The sequence below is a fragment of the Choristoneura fumiferana genome, chromosome Z, assembly GCF_025370935.1.
Source record: "Choristoneura fumiferana chromosome Z, NRCan_CFum_1, whole genome shotgun sequence".
NCBI lineage: Eukaryota > Metazoa > Arthropoda > Insecta > Lepidoptera > Tortricidae > Choristoneura > Choristoneura fumiferana.
Genome location: NC_133472.1, coordinates 44,593,068 through 44,612,894, shown reverse-complemented (window position 1 = coordinate 44,612,894; position 19,827 = coordinate 44,593,068). Strand labels below are relative to the sequence as shown.

The following is a 19,827-nucleotide window of genomic DNA, read 5'->3' as shown; positions in this document are numbered from 1 at the left end:
TGGGTCAAAATTAACTTGCAAGATTTTACCCAACAACAACCAACTACCTAACACAACTATGCTGACCATTACTAAAAAAAAAAAAAAAAAAAAAACTACCTAACACAAGCCAAACCACTGCGCACTGTCATTTAAGTCCAATGTCATATGAAGCCGTTAATTAATAACGTCACACATCTAGGGTTCAGGTGGTTTGTGGTACAGGAAAAAATATTGAGATAGAAATATACTGCTCAAATGAAAATAAGGGCCGCGTGAATTTTATGGTTCTCTATCGTTTGCCCGAATTTCATATGCCCGAATGTATCGTTTTCTAGAATTTTCATTTGCCATAAAGTAATTTATTTCTGAAATAGTAATTTCTTCAGAGTTAATATTAAACTAACCTAACCTAACCTACTGCATTATACATATATGATGACATTTAAAAAAAATCCTGAAAACAGCACGGTTCTATATATTTTATGGCAAACGTATTGCAAATGAAATTCGGGCAAGTAAAAGTAAACGGAATTTTATGGGTGAAATGAAAATACTAATAAATATAATTCTTTATAACATTCCTTGTCTAAAAGTGGTTTTATTAAATACAATATAACACAGTACAAGTACTTTTCATCCAATTAAGTAAATGTACTCAATTAAAAACGCAAACATATTTTTGATTTCATTTTACCGGTGAATTTCAATTGGCCCTTCCTTATATTCTTTTGAGTAGTGTAGATATGCCGTTAGGCGAAGGTAGCGTTGGTATTACCATCAAGGTATGATACGGGGTGTGTGGTATGAGACGTTAACCAGTGTCCTTGTTTATTACCATCGCAATTAACTGCCTGGGGGCCTACCATGATCTTTTCATAAACGATCCAAACGCAGAGCAGTTCAATTTAGGCACCTAAACTGAATCGTCGAAATTGGTACCACGACGTTTGTTTCTCAGAGCTGAGTCTCAATGGTTTACAAATGAATGAAAGACCGATATTGTCTCTGGTCCGAAACTGAAACGCTAAGTCGCGAAAGGGATGCCGCTATATGCAAACCAAATATTGTACACTTAAACCTCTTTATGTTGGAAAACCATAACTCTATGTCATTCCGTGTTCTTAGCAACCGTTGTGTTGATTACAAATAAAATGTTTACGCTGTTCTTTAATCCACGAGTCTCTTTTCTCACTGAAAAATTAGTTTTATCAATAAGGAGTTAAGAAGCAAAATGTCGTGAGTACCTATGAAAAGTTATAAAACTTGAATAATAGTTTAAAAGTTCTTGAAATTTAAAAATATTCCATTAAAATTCCAAAAGAATTGACAGAATGAGTAACTTATACTGAATCGCTAAATTTGACACTGAAGCGATTCAATTCCCACTCAAGTTAAGCGTTATGGTACGAAAACCGCTTGAAGTGAGTGAATGAAAATGTCTGTATCGCTGTCGCTGAACCGTGCTTGAACTGAATCGCAAAAGTAACGTCGTGGTACGAAATAGCGATGCAGTTCAGTTTAGAGCCTAAACTGAATCGTATTAAGAGAGCGTGGTAGGCCCCCTTGTTCACAATAAAGCCGTATTCACACAATGTAATCTGTTTGCTTTTGGTATGTCAGTGGAATGCTGCCTTATGCGGAGGGCTGTCAGTTTATGCTTTAAGACTTGCATATAGGGCCGAGCGGAAGCGGGGCGGGTTTGCAAAAAGAGGGGCGTTATAAGTTTGACGCGATCGTCTGTCTGTATGTGGCATCGTAGCTTACAAACGAAGTGATCATCCCAGCTATATACGTCCCACTGCTGGGCACAGGCCTCTCAGAACAAGAGGGCTTGGGCCATAGTTCTCACGCGGGCCCAGTGCGGATTGGGAACTTCACACGCACCATTGAATTGCTTCGCAGGTTTGTGCAGGTTTCCTCGCGGTGTTTTTCTTCACCGCAAAGCTCGTGGTAAATTTCAAATGTAAAACTCAGAGGTGCGAGCTGGGGTTTGAACCCACGAGCCTCTGCTTGAGAGGCGATAGGTCAAACCACTAGGCCAACACGGCTTTTTTTTTCACCACGGCTTTTTTCCACCACGGCTTTTTTCCACGGCTTTTTTTCCACCACAGCTTTTTTTACCACCACAGCTTTTTTTACCACCACGGCTTTTTTTTTCCACCACGGCTTTTTTTCCACCACGGCTTTTTTTCCACCACGGATTTTTTCCACCACGGCTTTTTTTTCCACCACGGCTTTTTTTCCACCACGGCTTTTTTTTGATAACGAAGTCATAGCGAGTTTTATTGCGGTGGTTCGCTTTATGTTGGATAAAAATCAGTATAGACTTTTTTGAGGTATTGGACACTGAAATGACAATGGCGGGGGTTTGTTTGGTTAGGTCGTTTGTTAATGGTCTGTGTCTTAAAAGAGAAAAACTTTCCTAGTACGAGTCTCGCGCACCGACCGATCCGTATAAAATTTTACGTATGTCAAAATATACACTGTAAGGCTGCGGTCCAACCGAGATGTGCGACGTACGCTGTTTATCTATTGTCAAGAAGACATTTATATCAAACGCGTATTATAAAGTTAATGATTATATCATGGACAGGGATATTTGGAAATAATTCCGATCCGCATTAGCGATCCCTTTAAATAGCGAACCTACTGTGTTAAAAATAAAGTTGTGTTAAATACTTGTGATGTATACATATCATTTAATAATATTGTAAATCTGTTTAAAAAAAAAAATATATACCTCTTTGAGTTTCTTGCCGGATTCTTCTCAGCAGAGGTTTTTCCGAACCGGTGGTAGATTTTTTTTGACATTCATAAGTGCTTGTTGTAGCCTAAATTGAATAAAGATATTTTGACTTTGACTTTGACTTTGACGTTGACTTTGAACCAATAGAAACTTCATTTGAATCCTCGCACAGCACATCTCTGGTTTAAACAGCTGAGCGGAGGCGACGCGGAGAAGAGACGCGGCGAGTTAAATTTTAACTGTAATTTTACTAACAACAGATTGATAAGTTATTTGTATACTTTTTACTAATATTAATGGATGTACTTATCTGAAAATTAATTAAAATATATATAAATAAAGCGTTTTTATTGGTCCATGAAAAACACTTTAGATCTATTGTAAAGAACACATTAATATCTAAGGCGTATTATAAAGTTAATGATTATATCATGGACAATTTGGAAATACTTCCGATCCGCATTAGCGATCCCTTCAAATAGCGAACCTACTGTGTTAAATACTTGTGATGTATACATATCATTTAATATTATTGTAAATCTGTTTAAAAAAAAAAATCGTTGTGTTTCTTGCCGGATTCTTCTCAACAGAGGTTTTTCCGAACCGGTGGTAGATTTTATTTGACATTCATAAGTGCTTGTTATAGGCTAAATTGAATAAAGATATTTTGTCAAAGGACTTTCCTCGCTCATCTCTAGCGGAAACGGACCCTAAGCAGCCGTATCTGCGAGGTATCAATTAACTAACTGTAAATCAGAAAGTATTTATTCCGAATCGAGATCATACCACGTTCGAAAAACATAAATCTCCTTTAGGCAGTCGGGTAAAAACACGCATACGAGCCTTTTAGTCTCTCAAAGAGCCGGCAACGCACCTGTGATACCCTCAGGTTGCAGGTGTCCATGAGCGGCGGTGATTAGCTTTTGCCCTCTTATAAAGAAACTCAAACAATATCGCATCGCTCCACCCCTCACCATGTCCGCACCATATCAGAACATAAACATCCACAAGTTCTCAAATGTAGCCCATTTGTAGCCCTTTGGATAAATAGCCTTGCCACGTCCCGGACACCGCGCCGTTAATATTCAGGCGGGAAGTAGTTGGGATAGGCAGGGCAGCGCGTCTCAAACTTGGGGGCGTATCCCAGAAAATGTCCTGTAACCCCCGAAGGACTTACAAAAAAACCCCCGGCACAAAACAACGCCAGCAAAAAAAAAACGCCCGAAAAAAAAACACCGCCAAAAAAGACAACTAAAAAGTAAATAATAATTATTCACATTAGAAAGGGTGCACTCTTTTTTTGAAAACACCTTCCTTTTATAAAATAGTAAGGAAGCTCTTGCGACCCCATTAATGTAGATTTAACAAGGGGTCGCAGCGCACACTTTGAAAACCACTGGCTTGAACATTAAGCTCAAATCAGTTTAGGTTCTAAATTCCACATAAATCAGGTCGAAACTGGACAGCATGTTTATAGAAAAGCATTTTTAGTGTTCCGTACCCCAAAAGGAAGAAACGGAACCTTCATTAGATCTCTTTGTTGTTCGTCTGTCCATCTATCAAGGCCCTTTTTCTTAGGAACATCTGTTTTTTTTATTCTACTGGATGGAAAACGAGCAAAGGGTCTCCTGATGGTAAGAGATCACCACCGCCCATAAAAATCTGCAAAAAATCTGCGGAAAATTTAAAGCACGTCGTAACCGTAACCTCTTTGTGTGAGTTTTATGTTATTAGAACTACCTGGGTTTGTTCGGGATGTTTGCACAGGTCATATTTGCAAAGGAAAAGGTCATGTGATTTCAAGATTCATAACTTAGACTGTTGTTGGTTTGTTTCCTTTTTAGGGTACGTAGTCGAAATGGCACGAGCCTTTGTTTCGTCATATTTGCATTGCGGCTGATTTTAGAAACTATTAATTAGTACCTACTTATTATACTTGGTTCGGATAAGTATTTAACTAAATGTAAATAAACAAAACAACGTCAATTTGATCTGGCGTCGGGATGAATGTTTGGAGGGACGATCGGACGTTGTTAGTGTTGTGTGTCGGTGTGATAGGGTGACTAATAAAAGTGACCAAGTGCGGGTAGTTCGTGATACGAGTGCCGGCATTATTAGTGATCAAGTGCGGGTAGTTCGAAGAACTCGCGCTGCTAGGCAGACTTGACACCCCACGCTTCAGTCTACTCGTGACCACGGCAATTGTAACGTTGCCGAAACGTCGAGGTAAATATTACTTGTGTAATAATAGAGTGATAAGTCACGTTTGTGGTATTTTGACTATGAGTGAGAATCACGAAAGTTTGAAATGTCAATTTGATGTCTTAAATATTGGAATTCCCCTATTAACCTATCTAAACATTTACTTTTCTGTATTGAAATACACTACTTTGGTTTGTATTACAATGATTGATAAGCTAATTGCTTAAAACCCTTGCTTGCTTGAAGCTTGTTTATATTTAGTTAAATACCTATTCTAATCAAGTATACTTAGAAAGCTGTGGTAGTAAGTAGACTTTACAAGTTAATAAGTACTTACAGTCGATCAAAAAACAATTTCGAAAGAATATTTGCCGAATATATACTCAGTATCTAGGTACCATCAGCCAAATATGTGGTCCACCACCCTAAAGCTGATAATCGTTTGCATGTCATAAAACAATAATGCCAATAGACGTGTCTGTCAACTTGAAAGTTCGACTTTAGCGACATATTCATTTGATAGGAACTTGTTTAAAAATTGATAGACCGCTTATTTGGCTGATGGTACCTACGGAATTGTACACGGCGATGGCTTTACAAGCACTTCCCCAACAAATGCCACATCGCGCCACAGCTTTGACATGTATAATACCATGGTATGCTCGTGTGTGTCAACGTAATATACCGCACACTGACATAATCAAGCCTCTATTAATACCAAAACAATTTTGTGCCACGCTTATAGCTGCGTTATAATAATAACAATTAAGATTGTTTCTGCGGAATCTTTTTGTATTTTTTATTTCAATTCCAAATTTTTTACTTTTACGGTCATCCCGTAAAACCTAAATTGAAAAATACAAACTGAAATATAGATGCTTAGAAAAACCAGAAAAATAAGACCAGCACTGGGAATCGAACCCAGGTCCTCGGTATTCCGTACCACGTGCTATACCGCTACACCACTGCTGGTCCTGCTGCTGCTGCTGGTGCTGCTGGTATAATAATTTACGAGGATATATTGCAAGGAATGTTTTTTTTTATTAATGATAATGTTTATTGTACTCAAACGAGCAAGTGGGTCTCCTGATGGTAAGATATCACCACCGCCCATAGACACCTGCAACACCAGGGGATTGCAGATGCGTTGCCCACCTAGTGGCCTAAGATGGGATACCTCACGTGCCAGTAATTTCACAGGTTGTCTTACTCTCCACGCCGAAACACAGCAGTGCAAGCACTGCTGCTTCACGGCAGGATTAGCGAGCAAGATGGTGGTAGCAATCCGGGCGGATGTGTTTCTATTGGTTAATGAAAAACACATTCCTCGCTACACATCCTCGCACATTATTGGTGGAAACTCAGCTTTAATCGTGCCACGCTAACATCGTGCCACAGCTTCAACATACCAAAGCGTGTCGCACGTGTGCCGTAAATATACCGCATACCGAAATATTGGGCCACACTTCATACCACTTCAATATTTTGCCACGCTAACATCGCGCCACAGCTTCAACATACCAAGCCGTGTCTCACATGTGCATCAAGTCAACATACATACATAACAACATTGGGGCACACTTAACATCACTTCAATATTTTGCCACGCTCACTTCGCGCCACAGCTTTAACATACCAAGGCGTGTTTTATACGTGCGTCAAGTCAAAATACCACACATCGCCATTATTGGGGCACACTTAACATCACTTCAATATTTTGCCACGCTCACTTCGCGCCACAGCTTCAACATACCAAGGCGTGTTTTATACGTGCGTCAAGTCAACATACCACACATCGCCATTATTGGGGCACACTTAACATCACTTCAATATTTTGCCACGCTAACATCGCGCCACAGCTTCAACATACCAAGGCGTGTTGCACGTGTGTGTCAGCGTCATGTATCGCACTCCGAGCTGGTAGTAGCTACGAAGGACACCCAGAGAGTTCCCGATGGAGTGCCCCCCCTCGATGCCGATGAGTGAGGCGATCTTACGCGGCCGTGCGCTGTGCGCTTGGAGAATGTCTGTGGACAAAAACACCTTTAATCAAAATCAACAATTTCATTAAGCATATAAGCTTTTTAGGGTTCCGTAGCCAAAATGGAAAAAAGGGAACCCTTATAGTTTCGCCATGACTGTCTTTCTGTCTGTGTCCGCGGCTTTGCTCAGGGACTATCAGTGCTAGAAAGCTGTAATTTTGCACGAATATATAAACTATGCCGATAAAATGGTATTTTTTTTATTACCTCCCATAGACCTAAAGTGGAAGTGATTTTTTTTCTCATCCAATCTTGTAGTGTGGAGTATCGTTGGATAGCTCTCTTAAAACAGTTACGGAATTGCTAAAACGATTTTTCGATTCATTGATTTTTTTGCGAAATATTCAACTTTAAAGTGCACATTTTCATTAAAATCGAGCCTTCTAAAATCTAAGCCAGTGAGTGGAAAAATTTGAAAAAAATCAGGATAGTAGTAATTCAAGGAAAACTATAACGGCTAAGTTTGCTTTAGAATTATTAGTAGTTTTACTCTTAAATAGCAGCTTAAGTTTTAAAATATACCTAAACTTGAAAGATTCTGTGTAAAATACGAAATCCTTAGAAAAATATTACTTAATTTTTTCGTAATGGCTACGGAACCTTATTTTGGGCGTGTCCGACACGCTCTTGGCCGGTTTTTTTTTATTCGACTGGATGGCAAACGAGCAAGAGGTCTCCTGATGGTAAGAGATCACCACCGCCCATAATCATCAGCAGCAGGGGTATTGCAGATGCGTTGCCAACCTAGAGGCCTGAAATGGGATACCTCAAGTGCCAGTGATTTCACCGGCTGTCTTACTCTCCATGCCGAAACACAACAGTGCAAGCACTGCTGCTTCACGGCAGGATTAGCGAGCCAGATGGTGGTAGCAATCCGGGCGGACCTTGCTTACTACCTACGAAACTACGAAACGAAAATTTTCCACAGTGGATCACGATTCATTATCAAATGTCAAAAAAAGATTGAATCCACTTTATCGTGGCTGATACCGTTTATAATGTAGACAGTTATTATTTAAGGAAGGGGAGTTTTAACGCTCCAAGCAAATAAAATGAACGGCCGTATCAAATTTAACGTTTTGTGTGTCAGTGAGGTTTTAATTAATTCCCGGACATTAGGAAGGGAGCCTAAATTAAAATTTCCCCCACATGAGAACGAAGTGTAATTAAAATTAATTAAATTGATTTGAGTGTGACCGGATGAAAAATAACCTAGCCTTCATTTTTCAGATTGACTTAAAATTTGGTTTAGTTTATAGTTTGGTATTAGTTCTGTACTAGCTTATGCCCGCGGCTTTAATATGAAACCCGACATATTTTTAGAGCATTGAGAGCAAAAAGAAATTCAGAGAAATTCCTACTCCATTTCTTTGTGCTAATTCATTTTTTATTACTCCTCTTGTATGAAATTAACGTCACAGAAGAAAAGCAGGATATTAATAATAAGGTATTTTCTTTCTGAAGTCGGCAAGAATTATTCAACAACGCGCGAAAGGTGTAACTGGAAGGAGCAATTAAGTTGTGGTCCAAGGGGGTCGGGGTGCGAACCCCGTGATCGCAGGCCGCAAACAGGTGTCATGGAGTTGCCAGTAGCCAAAAAGGTCATAAATCATACCAAAAGGGGTGCGTGTCGGATAACTTCGGGTTCCCAAGAACTGTGGTACATTCTGGATCCGTCTATGAGATGACGTGCTTGGTCTAGTATGACCTGGGCTTTGATCATTAATTTTCACTTATTGATCCATACGCGACCTGGCACGTCAGTTCGTCATGATTTTGAATAGGTTGTGACTGTTGAACTTTAAGTACCGTAAGTTTGGGGCACAAACTATACCGAGAACTGACGTTGTTTGGGATATTTTGACCTATATAAAAACCACACAAAAACGTAAAAGGGCCAATCAACTATTTTGCCGACACTTTGGCCGTCTCCTGCGTTACCAAAATTGTCTCTGGCGTTACCAATAAATCGTACTTCCAACAAGATATTTCACAGTTTAATAGGTTGAACTTACGTAGGATGGCATGTATTCATGTACACCATCTATTAAATAACAGAAAACACATGATTACTTACAAAAATCGGCAATTGTTTGAAAAATGTCGCGGACAGATTAGTGTCGGTAAAAAAGTTGATGGACCCAAAATAAAGAATAAAAACGCGATCGATCAATAAACACCAACCACATGACAGAGAGCCATATATTCTCAAAGCAATAATAAAACCAGGGCCGAGTTAAGCCAATGGACCAAAGGTACCCTTCAGGGCCATAGTACCCCGGGCTTACGGTAACTTAATAAATGAGAATTCGAGACTAACACACATTGTATTGTATAACTCTTTATTCTTAACTTAACTTCTAAAATAACAGTTTCTCCTTAGAGACCGATGTACAAATTGAAACACCTCATAAGGGATTTCTTCCAGTTAACCTTTTAACGATTCACAGGACAACAGAAACAAGAGTAATAATAGAGTCGTGGCTCTCACTTGCTCTTGTACACTTTCCCTTTTTAGTGTTTATATAAATAAGTTGGGGTTTCCGCTTTTTTTTAAAAGAACCTTCCTATTTGTTTTGTATAGGTACTGTACAAATAAATTATTTCCGTTCACAATAAAAAAAACTTCACTAATAAATCTGTTAATGTTTATTTCTATTTTCAAACAATCTGATATTAAAAGTTTAAAAGAGTAAAAAAAAAACAAATATTCAAAGCCTTTATTCTACAAGTACGTAGCCCACAAAAGGCTACCAGCGCCTTCGGAAAGACCATCGTTGCCAAGTCATTTTTTCAAAACCACAAAGAGCTTTCCAGTGGATAATATCCGTGTCCCGTTATTAGATATCCATTGTGTTTTTTATCTCGTACAAAGAAAAACCGTGCTCTCATCCGGGTTTATTAATAAATTACAGTCGAGGACCGTGAAGGGTCGCCGGGTGTGACTAGTGCTTACACGTGGCTTTGCACGCGTAAATCAATAGATACGGCAGTTGAATTGAAACTTCCCAGAGTGTAAACTCTCGGTCTAAGGCCAAGGTAGAACAGAACATTTGATTTTATTTTTTCGTAGCTTTTAGGGTTCTGTACCCAAAGGGTAAAAATGGGACCCTATTACGGGACTCCGCTGTCCATCCGTCTGTCTGTCCGTCTATCACCAGGCTGTATCTCATGAACCGTGATTGCTAGACAGTTGAAATTTTCACAGATAACGTTTTTCTGCTGCCGCTATAACAATAAATACTAAAAAACAGAATAAAAAAAATATTTAAGGGCTCTGATACAGCAAAGGTTTTTTTTCTATTGTCTAATGTTGTTATAGATACTTGATCGGTTTTTTTATAATCTGTGTTCAGTTAGTTTATAGTAGTTTAGGTGACTGATACATCTCACTTATATTATAAATGCAAAGGTTTATAAGTCTTTTTGTTTCTTACTTTATCACTTCTAAATCACTGAACCGATAAAAATTCGGTATAAAGATAGTTCGAGTCCAGGTGAAGGACATAGGATAGCTTTTATCTCGGAAAATTTCATAGTTCCCGTGCGTAGATTTCCTTGCAATAGAATTGTAAAGCCCGGTTCACATTTATCTGTCGTGTTGTGTCGTGATGCTCTCTGTCTCTCTCTCTATGCTTGTGATGCGACACAACACAAGCCGTCACAACACACTGCATTAGATAAATGTGAACGCAACCATATAAAATGTATGAAACCGATACCGTTCTGATGCGTCACGACACAACACGACAAATGTGAGACGGGCTTAAAGCAGTAGCCTAAGTTGTAACATGGCAAAACCTCCGCGGTGCGCAACTGGCCGCTTACAGAAGAACAAAATTCTAAATTCTAAATTATTGATACTCTTTTGTTTTTTCCCCGTCATTGGCTCCACTATTTGGCAAGGCGTAAGCCGAAACTTGATTTCTTTAATAGAAATAAAATAATACTTTTACTCGGTGATAGCTAAATATCTCACTGATCTAATTGTGAAATAAGGGCTGCCTCTAACGCAGGTATTGTGAATATTATTTTAAACATTTGTTTCTTTTATATTTTGTAAAACCTCATGCAAGTCTCGTTAGCTTTCTTTCTCTTGCCTGACACTAGAACGAGACTTGGATGGGTGCTGCAAGCAAGCAGTAAAGCAGGGTGTTTTATTCCAGCCCTTCCTTTTTCCTGCTGATCTACTTACATCTCCACTTCCCTCCGCTCCGCTGCCTCGGAGCAGATCGCCGGCGCGACTGGACGCCCCGAGGCTACCTTAACACCCTGCCCTGTTTCCCTACCAGTCCTACAAGTCTCAGGCCAGTGTTTTTTTTAAATTTATTTACAAGAGCAGTGCTGACTGAAATAATTGTATATATTTTTCTTTTCTATTATATTTTATTTTGTAACCACACGCTTTTCATTTCTCCGACCGGCTAGCCGGTTACAAGTTCGAAGTCTGGACTCACCAGTAACAGAGGTGGCGAGCTGCATATGCTGAGGGTACTTCTCCACGAGGCGGCGGATGACGTCGATCTGTTCCAGGGTCAGCTGGACGGCGTCCTTGTTTTGCGTGGCGCAGGGGACGAAGGCCGACCAGAACTGGGGGGAGAAATGGAGGGTTAGACAACGAAACAACGATAACAATCATAGAGCTGCGGGGCTACTACGAAATTCGGTTTCACGTCGTTGCGTCTCTCTGACGCTTATACTATTTAAAATGAGAGTGAGAGGGACGATACGATACGAACTTCAATTTTCGAATGTTCCTTTTGTCCAACAGTGGTGTAGGGGTTATAGCATGCAGCACGGAATGCTGAGGACCTGGGTTCAATTCCCAGTGCTGGTCTCTTTTTCTGGTTTTTCTGTGCATTCATGTCTCAGTTTGTATTAACGATTCAATTTTCGAGTTTATAAAGTATATGGCTGCATTTCCACCAGAGAAGAGAATGTGTTTTTCACTAACCAATAGAAATGCTTCAATTACCTATCTTCGCACAGCACATCACTGGTGGAAACAGTTGAGCGGAGCGAGGCGAGGTAAATGACGAGTTTCAATTGGTTAATAAATAACACATTCTTCGGAACACAACCTCGCACATCCCTGATGGAAACGTTGCTTCAGATGTTGTTACAGAACTTATTTCTACTATAGAGGCCTTAAGCATTGACATTTATTTGTCGTGTTGTGTTGTGATGCTCCTTGTCTCTCTCTCTATAGCTTTGATGCGACACAACACAAGCCGTCACAACACACTGCATCAGATAAATGTTAACGCAACTATATATATAGCACAAGATGAGACGTGAAACCTTTATACGACCACTTTGTTGCCCATCTGTCTGTCAAGTCAAAGTATTTAAGTAAGTATTTTGTGGTAAAAATTTCATTCTTCCGTTTCAAAGGACTGCTACTGATACTGAGTATTTTGAACTTGACCTCGATAGTACGTGAAAAAAGGTCCGCGAAGATGGGTCTTGACAGACAAAATGGATATCGAAATGGTCTTGTTTTTTCTTCAAGTACGTACCTAACCCTAAAAATAGCTTTAATTACACCCACAACCAGGACGGTGCCAGAGGAGTATTTTAATGCATAAAACAAACCCCTTTGCCCTTTGTCTCTAACAACCTTTGTTTACATGAATCTCGGAGATTTAAAAAAATAATTACTTTGCCTGGCACGGGCACGGTGCAGCGTTAATATAAGGACAAGTGCGAGGAAATTGTGAGGGGAAGGTTCCGCGGTGGAAATAAAGTGGTTGCTACATTTGAAACAATACGAGCTGCATTGGTATTGTCGATAATTGAATTCCGATGTAGAGCTGTTTGATATCAGAAATATTTATAGTTCGTAGGGGGGTAATAGAAAAAATAATTTTATAATTGCAATTAACGTTGTAAATAAAGTCTATAATGCCGTGGGATAATAAGTATTATGTTATGATAATGTCGTGGAATAGGTGAGTGAAGCAGTAGAACAAATCGAGTCGTGTCCCAATGTGGAAACTTTGTGCTATTAATTCATGCTGACATACCATACTTTTGTCAAGGAAATCAAAGTAAAATTATAATTAAGTTTCCCTGGTAGGTATATGAATCACTTTGTTCGACTGTACACGGAAAGAACATGTCTAGTCTCTTTTTTTAATATGAATCAATCTTATACATTTTTTGCTCCATCTGTACATATTTTTCGCTCTTTTTGCCACACAACATATTTGCCTCGACTGTTAGTGTACGTTTGTAACTGTTTTTTTGTGACAGCAAATGATTTCCTTCCTTTCACTGTTTCTTATTTATTCTTTACCAAGGGTAAATACAATGATGTAACTTTTTTAAAGAGTTTGGTATACATAAAAGGGTAATAAACTAGTTTTGTTTCAATTTTATCGGTTAAGTATAATTTCGTGTGGTCGTTGAGAAAAATACAGTTAAAATCATAATATTTTATCATCATCATCATCCCAGCCTATATACGTCCCACTGCTGGGCACAGGCCTCCTCTCATAACAAGAGGGCTTGGGCCATAGTTCCCACGCGAGCCCAGTGCGGATTGGGAACTTCGCACGCACCATTGAATCGCTTCGCAGGTTTGTGCAGGTTTCCTCACGATGTTTTCCTTCACCGCAAAGCTCGTGGTAAATTTCAAATGTAATTCCGCACATGAATTTCGAAAAACTCTGAGGTGCGAGCCGGGGTTCGAACCCACGACCAATTTAATTTTCCATTATTTTATCAAAATCAGATAAATCCACATGACACTTTTTTATCTAGAATCTAGAATTCAGGTCTGTTAAATCAAAATTATACAAATGTGGATTTGTGTAAAGTGTGGACTTTATAAGATAAATTGCGATCGATTATATCAAATGAAGGAAAATCCATTTTTTTTTAAGTTTGTATGGTTTTACTGCTGAATTTTCCAAACAGGATCGCTTTCTTTAATACTTTAGCCATAATAAAAAAATAAGAGAGGATTTATCTGAGTTTGAATTAAAGTCACTCAAATCAAAAGAGTTCCGTTTGCCAAAACGTCACGGAACCTTAAAAAGTTCTTTATAAAATGTAAATCGCCAAATGAAAAACTCTCTCATGAGACTCTTTTTGCCGCGGCCGCGCGGTTGTTTTTCCGAAGCTCTTAGCGCAAAGTTTCCAGTAAATATACGATGAAAACTGTACTCATAGCAAATTGTTGAGTTATTATTAAGTTAAATAGCATAGGACATGTAAATAATAAGGCCAAAAGAGATTAATGGTTAATGGTTAAAGCAATCGGTTATGAAGACGACGTACGAACCCTTTGAAAATCAAAAATATAATATAATAAAGCTGTTAATACTCGTAGGCCTACTTACTATTAATAAAATTCACGATGCAGTTTTTCGAAAATATTTGGGGCCACTAGGAATTTTTAATAAAATATCTATTTATTATTCGATACGCTAAATAGACGACACCCTGCTGTCATCTTGGTAATGACATAAGATTGAAGATGCCGACTATTGGGGCAGTGACGAACACTAGTACGTTTACCTTACTTATACCAAGTTAATGCAATCCACGATGTGCTCAACTTTTGGTAATTCCCACGACAGTTTTAGCGAAATCCAGGAATTTCAATCTCTTGGGAGGTAGAGAAAGAGAGAGAGAGAGCGAGATATCCATACTAATATTATAAATGTGAAAGTGTGTGTGTTTGTATGTATGTTTGTCCGTCTTTCACGTCGAAACGGAGCGACGGATCGACCTGATTTTTGGCATAGAGATAGTTTATGGGCCAGAGAGTGACATAGGCTACTTTTTATCCCGGAAAAAAGCACAGTTCGCGATGGAGGAGATAACCGATATAACATATATATATATATATAAAAAATAAAAATAATATGCTAGCAATTTCGCTACGCTTTGGTTTACGCGTGCGAATCCGAAGGTAAAACCTAGTTCCTAGTGCAATGTTGAATGTTTCCATCAATTTTCGACGGCCGCTTTAAAAAACTTGATGTAACCTGAATCCAGTTGGCCATGTCAGTATTGTCACTGTACGATGTCTTACGAGGATTCCATTGGTGTAGTATTCGACATTGGCTCCCAGTGGGCAAAGGCAGGGTTCGCCGGGGAGTCAGCACCTAGAGCAGTCTTCCAGTCGACTGTTGGACGGTAAGCGATAGAAAGATGCCTGGGATTGAGGTGACGTAACAGTACTAAGTCGTTGCTTGTATGTTGATGACATACTTCTCACTCTTATCTGAGGGTTTCAACTACTTGGCTGCCCGCAGCCAACATTCAACTGATCGGCACAGTCCTCTTCTTAGAATGAGGCATGGATCGTAGTTCCCACACGAGTCCAGCCTGGATTGGGTGCTTAACACATCATTAAATTGATTCGCAGGTTTGTGAAGGCATTATTTTCCTGCACCATTTACCGCTCGTGGTAAATTTAGTACTACTACTTAATAGGCTCTGTGGAGTGCTTGGGTTAGTATTTTTGGTTGGTTTCTTCCTTGACCAGTCAATTGTTCAGTCAGCTTCTTACGTATGATTTCACTAGTTTCAGGAAACCAGGACTGACAGATGGTTTTCCGGAAGTATACTGCGGACGAGAGGCGATATTGAAGCGAGGAGTATCACAACTAACATGGCCAGTGCAAGAAGGACTTATCGAGGTAATTTTAAAAACTTGGCTTACATGCGTTCCACTGGTGAGCACAGGTCTCCTCAGAATGGGAGGAGAACTTCATGTGTGAAGTTACCATTAAATCTCTTCATAAGTTGTGTGCAGGTTTCCTCCACTGTCAAGGCCATGGTATAAATGGAACGCGCATGAATTCTGAAAAACTCAGAAGGTCAGGCCAAGGCTCGAAGCCACGACCCTCAGCTTGAGAGGCCACAGGTCAATTAGGCCAATTAATTTGTGTCTCTAATCAATGTTGAGAACTGAGCTCCTTTGTACATGGAGTAGCGCAAATAAACGATAGAAAAATTACTTTTAAGAGCTCTGCCTTAAGCAGCGTTTCTACCAATAATGTGCGAGGATGTGTTTTTCATTAACCAATAGAAACGCTTCATTTACACATCCTCGCGCAGCACATCTCTGATGGAAACAGCTGAGCGGAGCGAGGCGAGGTAAATGAAGCTTGTCTATTGGGTAATGCAAAAGATATTCCTCGCAACACATCCTCGCACATCTCTGATGGAAACGCTGATTTACCGGAACGCCACGGCGATATTGCCGGCGGTGCAAGTATGACCTTTGGCATCCAAAGGTCGCTAAACACAGTAGCCATGGCTGCTCTTCTTGGCTTGGCTGCTTCTCTCTTCATTTTTGTCGATATACTATCTTTTTTTGAAGTGGCGGAGTTATTGGATTTGAAAACGTAAAAAGCACACTCGTAGGATCTACAGCTCATAAATTCACTGGTTCATCATCATATCAGCCCTAGGAGTCCACTGTTGGACATAGGTCTCTCCCATAGACCTCCAGTTGATTCACTTGTTAATAATCAACTTTTTCAGGACTGGGAGGAGATGGAGAAACTGTGGCACCATACGTTCTACAAGGAGCTGATGGTGGCTCCGGAAGAGTCAAGAGTTATGCATGCTGTGCATCCACTAGTACCAGAGAGGCACAAGTAAATGCCATAACCCAGCTTTTCTGAATTTGAAACTAGGTCCATTAGTGTAATTTTTTTTATTCGACCTGATGGCACGTTTGTGGGTGGGTCTCCTGATGGTAAGAGATCACCACCGCCCATTAATAAACATCTGCAACACCAGGGAGATTGCAAACGTGTTGCCAACCTAGAGGCCTAAGATGGGATACCTCAAGTGCCAGTAATTTCACCGGCTGTCTTGCTCTCCACGCCGAAACACAACAGTGCAAGCACTGCTGCTTCACGGCAGGATTAGCGAGCAAGATGGTGGTAGCAATCCGGGCGGACCTTGCACAAGGTCCTACCACCTGCAAATACCGCACCTGATATATAGTTTATATGTATGTACTTATACTTAAGAAAGAAAATAGGTTTTTGGTAAAAAAATAACTTCTGATACAAGCTTTATTTGCTGACTGTACTTTTAGTTGACTGTACTTGCATTATCACCCAAACTAAATTAAAAGAGTTCCGTCCTGCGGAGACGATCCTGGCTGGTCAAGAAAACATGCAGAAAGTAAAAAAATAAAAAAAACGTGGTACGTTCACGAGATGGTCCCAAGTCTCAAATCAGCACAATGCCGCCATTACAGGACGGCGATGGTCTTCTTTGAGACCAACAGGACTTACATTTAACATTTATAAAGTGCAGCGAACGCAATTCTGCAAACACGAACATTATAATTAAGTAGACTTAAACAAATTTCCGTTATCCTTTTGGGCAGGAACCAAAAAAGTAAAAAAAGAAAACGTACGTTGTACAGAACTATCGATGCGTGAGTCCGACACCGACCGGTTTTTTAATCTTGTCTTTCTCCTATCGTTTCAGAGAGCAAATGGCCGAGATCCTCTTCGAAACTTTCGCAGTGAACAGCATTTACTTGGCGCAGTCTCCAGCGCTCGTGGTCCACGCGAGTGGTAGAACCTCGGGCGTGGTTTGGGAGAATGGATTCGCTTGCTGTTATGCTGCTCCAGTCTTTGAAGGGTAAGGGTCTGATTACTACCTAATATTATACATGGAGTTTTGTTTGTTGTGAGGAAGATCCGGTGGACATCCGTCATCAATCGAACTCCTGTAACCTACTACAGATTATCAAACTTACTGATGCGGGTGGTGCAAGACCGCTCATTACGGTGTTCTTTAGAGGAGTCCTTTTATGTCCAATGGCTGACGACTTTGTTGAAATTTGGTGTGAAGACGCAGGATGTTGGGAACACATGGGCTATACATATTTCTTGGTACTCGTACTCCCACGAGATTGGGCTAAAATACTGAAATTTGGCGTTGTTATTTCTAATGCATCCCAAATTAAGACCACTTTATAAGTTTTCACGCGATCCCCGTATTTTTCATTACAAATGTCGGATTTGAGAGAAATTATAAGTGTCTTCAATCTTGCTGTTTGATATACATAATTCAAATTACAAAGTAAAAGTCAAGTTTGTTTTAATATAACACTGACATAGTTCAAATGAATGTAGCTTTAATTGAATTCTCTTACGCAGGTTTCCCTTGAAACACTCCATCATCACATCGCCAATTACAGGACAAGCCATAACCAAAGGACTCCAGTCACTGCTTAGCAATATTGGATACTCATTCACTACCGCCATAGAGATAGAACTGCTGGAGAGAATCAAGGTATCTAGTGCTATATAATAATGGCAGACCGCTTAGCCACCACGGCTTTTTCATAGCCACAGTACCTACATAGTACTTATACTTTTCCACACTCGCTGTCTTCCCATATTGCGAAGTTTTTTGTTCACTTATTTCTTTACAGGCTGAAATTTGCTACGTAGCCGAAGACTACGAAGAAGAACTATCTTTCAAAAAGAGCGGCGGTGACAGTAAAGTCCGTTACGAGCTGCCAGACGGCCAGCATGTACTGTTGGACCAGGAGAGGTTCCAGTGCCCAGAGGTGCTCTTTCGACCAGCTCTGCAAGGGTTCAGTTGCCCCAGCATTGTAGACGATATCTGCAAGTGTATAAGTCGATGCGATATGGATTTTCAAGGGATGTTCTTTGATAATATTGTCATATCAGGTAAGCATGAGCTTAAAATATTAATGATGCTCCCATAGAAACTCCCCTCTTGTACGAGCTCTATGTACCACCAGCATTAATATCTGCCACAGCGGAGCGTGTAAAAATATCTGACACGTCCTTCCGGCCCTAGAAATAGAGTCGTATGCACGCTTGTTGTGTCAGATATTGGTGCTGGTGACTATACTTCCCGCGCCTGAATCTGACTGGGATGTGTTTGCAAGCAGTTGGCTAGTTGTGTGCCGAGATTGCATGAGGATTTGTGAAGGGATGGATATCCGATTTTCTTCTGGATCTGTTTAAAGGGCAGAGCGGGTGCGTGCTCCGATGTACTCTGAGTATTAATCAATGATTTTCTGGCCAAGCAGTACTTGCGCTACTATCTTTCAGTGTATAGAACAATGCAGTCGATACAATTATTGGCATGCGTAATATTTCTTGTTGTGTTTTCATATTTTTTTGTTTAATTTACAAAAGATAAAATACGTGTCCAAAATCTGATAATGTAACTGAACTGAAGCAGGATTTTTACCAGGAATCTACCCAATTTGGAAAGCACAGAACCTGAGTTTAAGCCCACGATTCTCTTCTCGAGGCCATAGGCTACCAAATCTTCTTATAACACCAGGTGGAACCAGCCAATTCACAGGCATCGAGCACCGTCTCACGCGGGAGTTAGCGCTACGCCCGCGGCTCGCGGGCAGCGGGGGGGCAGTCGCGGCGGCTGCGTTCGCGCACGCGGCGTGGGGGGGCGGCGCCATCTTGGCGGAGCTACGAAGCGCACGCGGCCGCTGGATGAGCAGCGGGGAGTATGAGGACGGCGGCGCGGGGAGAGTGCACCATAAGTTCTTTTGAATAAAGTTTGATGCATCCTTGGGGCTTTTATTTAATACCTGAATAGTTATTTATGCAGTGTATTTTTCATTTTTTGCGTGTAAGAAGAAGTTGTCTGATAAGTGACGTCACAGCTCACTATTGTGGTACGAAATCAATAGGGCAATGCGTTTGGACAGATCATCAAAGGAAGGTAGGACTTATGTTGATTGGTGGTGCTCATTAATTAGATGCCGGTGGTGGTGCTAAATTTTATTTACCTACTTGAAACCTAACCCTCTTGGTGTGCATATGTGGGACCGAAGGTGCTCATTGGTTAACACCACCAAATGCC

The 19,827-nt window shown here is 40.3% G+C and overlaps 2 protein-coding genes across 2 annotated transcripts in view; one reads left to right on the top strand and one right to left on the bottom strand.

Annotated features, from left to right (window-relative positions):
• Positions 1 to 19,827, bottom strand: part of LOC141437899 (dipeptidase 1-like) — a 292,943-nt gene that overhangs the window by 79,549 nt on the left and 193,567 nt on the right. Inside the window, exons 5-6 of the mRNA XM_074101471.1 lie at positions 11,430 to 11,562; positions 6,801 to 6,957 (exon numbers count right to left, since the gene is read on the bottom strand). Coding sequence (XP_073957572.1) covers positions 6,801 to 6,957; positions 11,430 to 11,562 — 290 coding nt within the window. The remainder of the gene's footprint in view (positions 1 to 6,800; positions 6,958 to 11,429; positions 11,563 to 19,827) is intronic.
• LOC141440248 (uncharacterized) lies at positions 14,998 to 19,514 on the top strand. The gene is made up of 7 exons (XM_074104710.1): positions 14,998 to 15,120; positions 15,512 to 15,626; positions 16,477 to 16,592; positions 17,443 to 17,598; positions 18,120 to 18,255; positions 18,398 to 18,659; positions 19,288 to 19,514. Exons 1-7 carry the CDS (start codon positions 15,008 to 15,010, stop codon positions 19,512 to 19,514), a joined length of 1,125 nt encoding a protein of 374 aa, XP_073960811.1. The 5' UTR covers positions 14,998 to 15,007.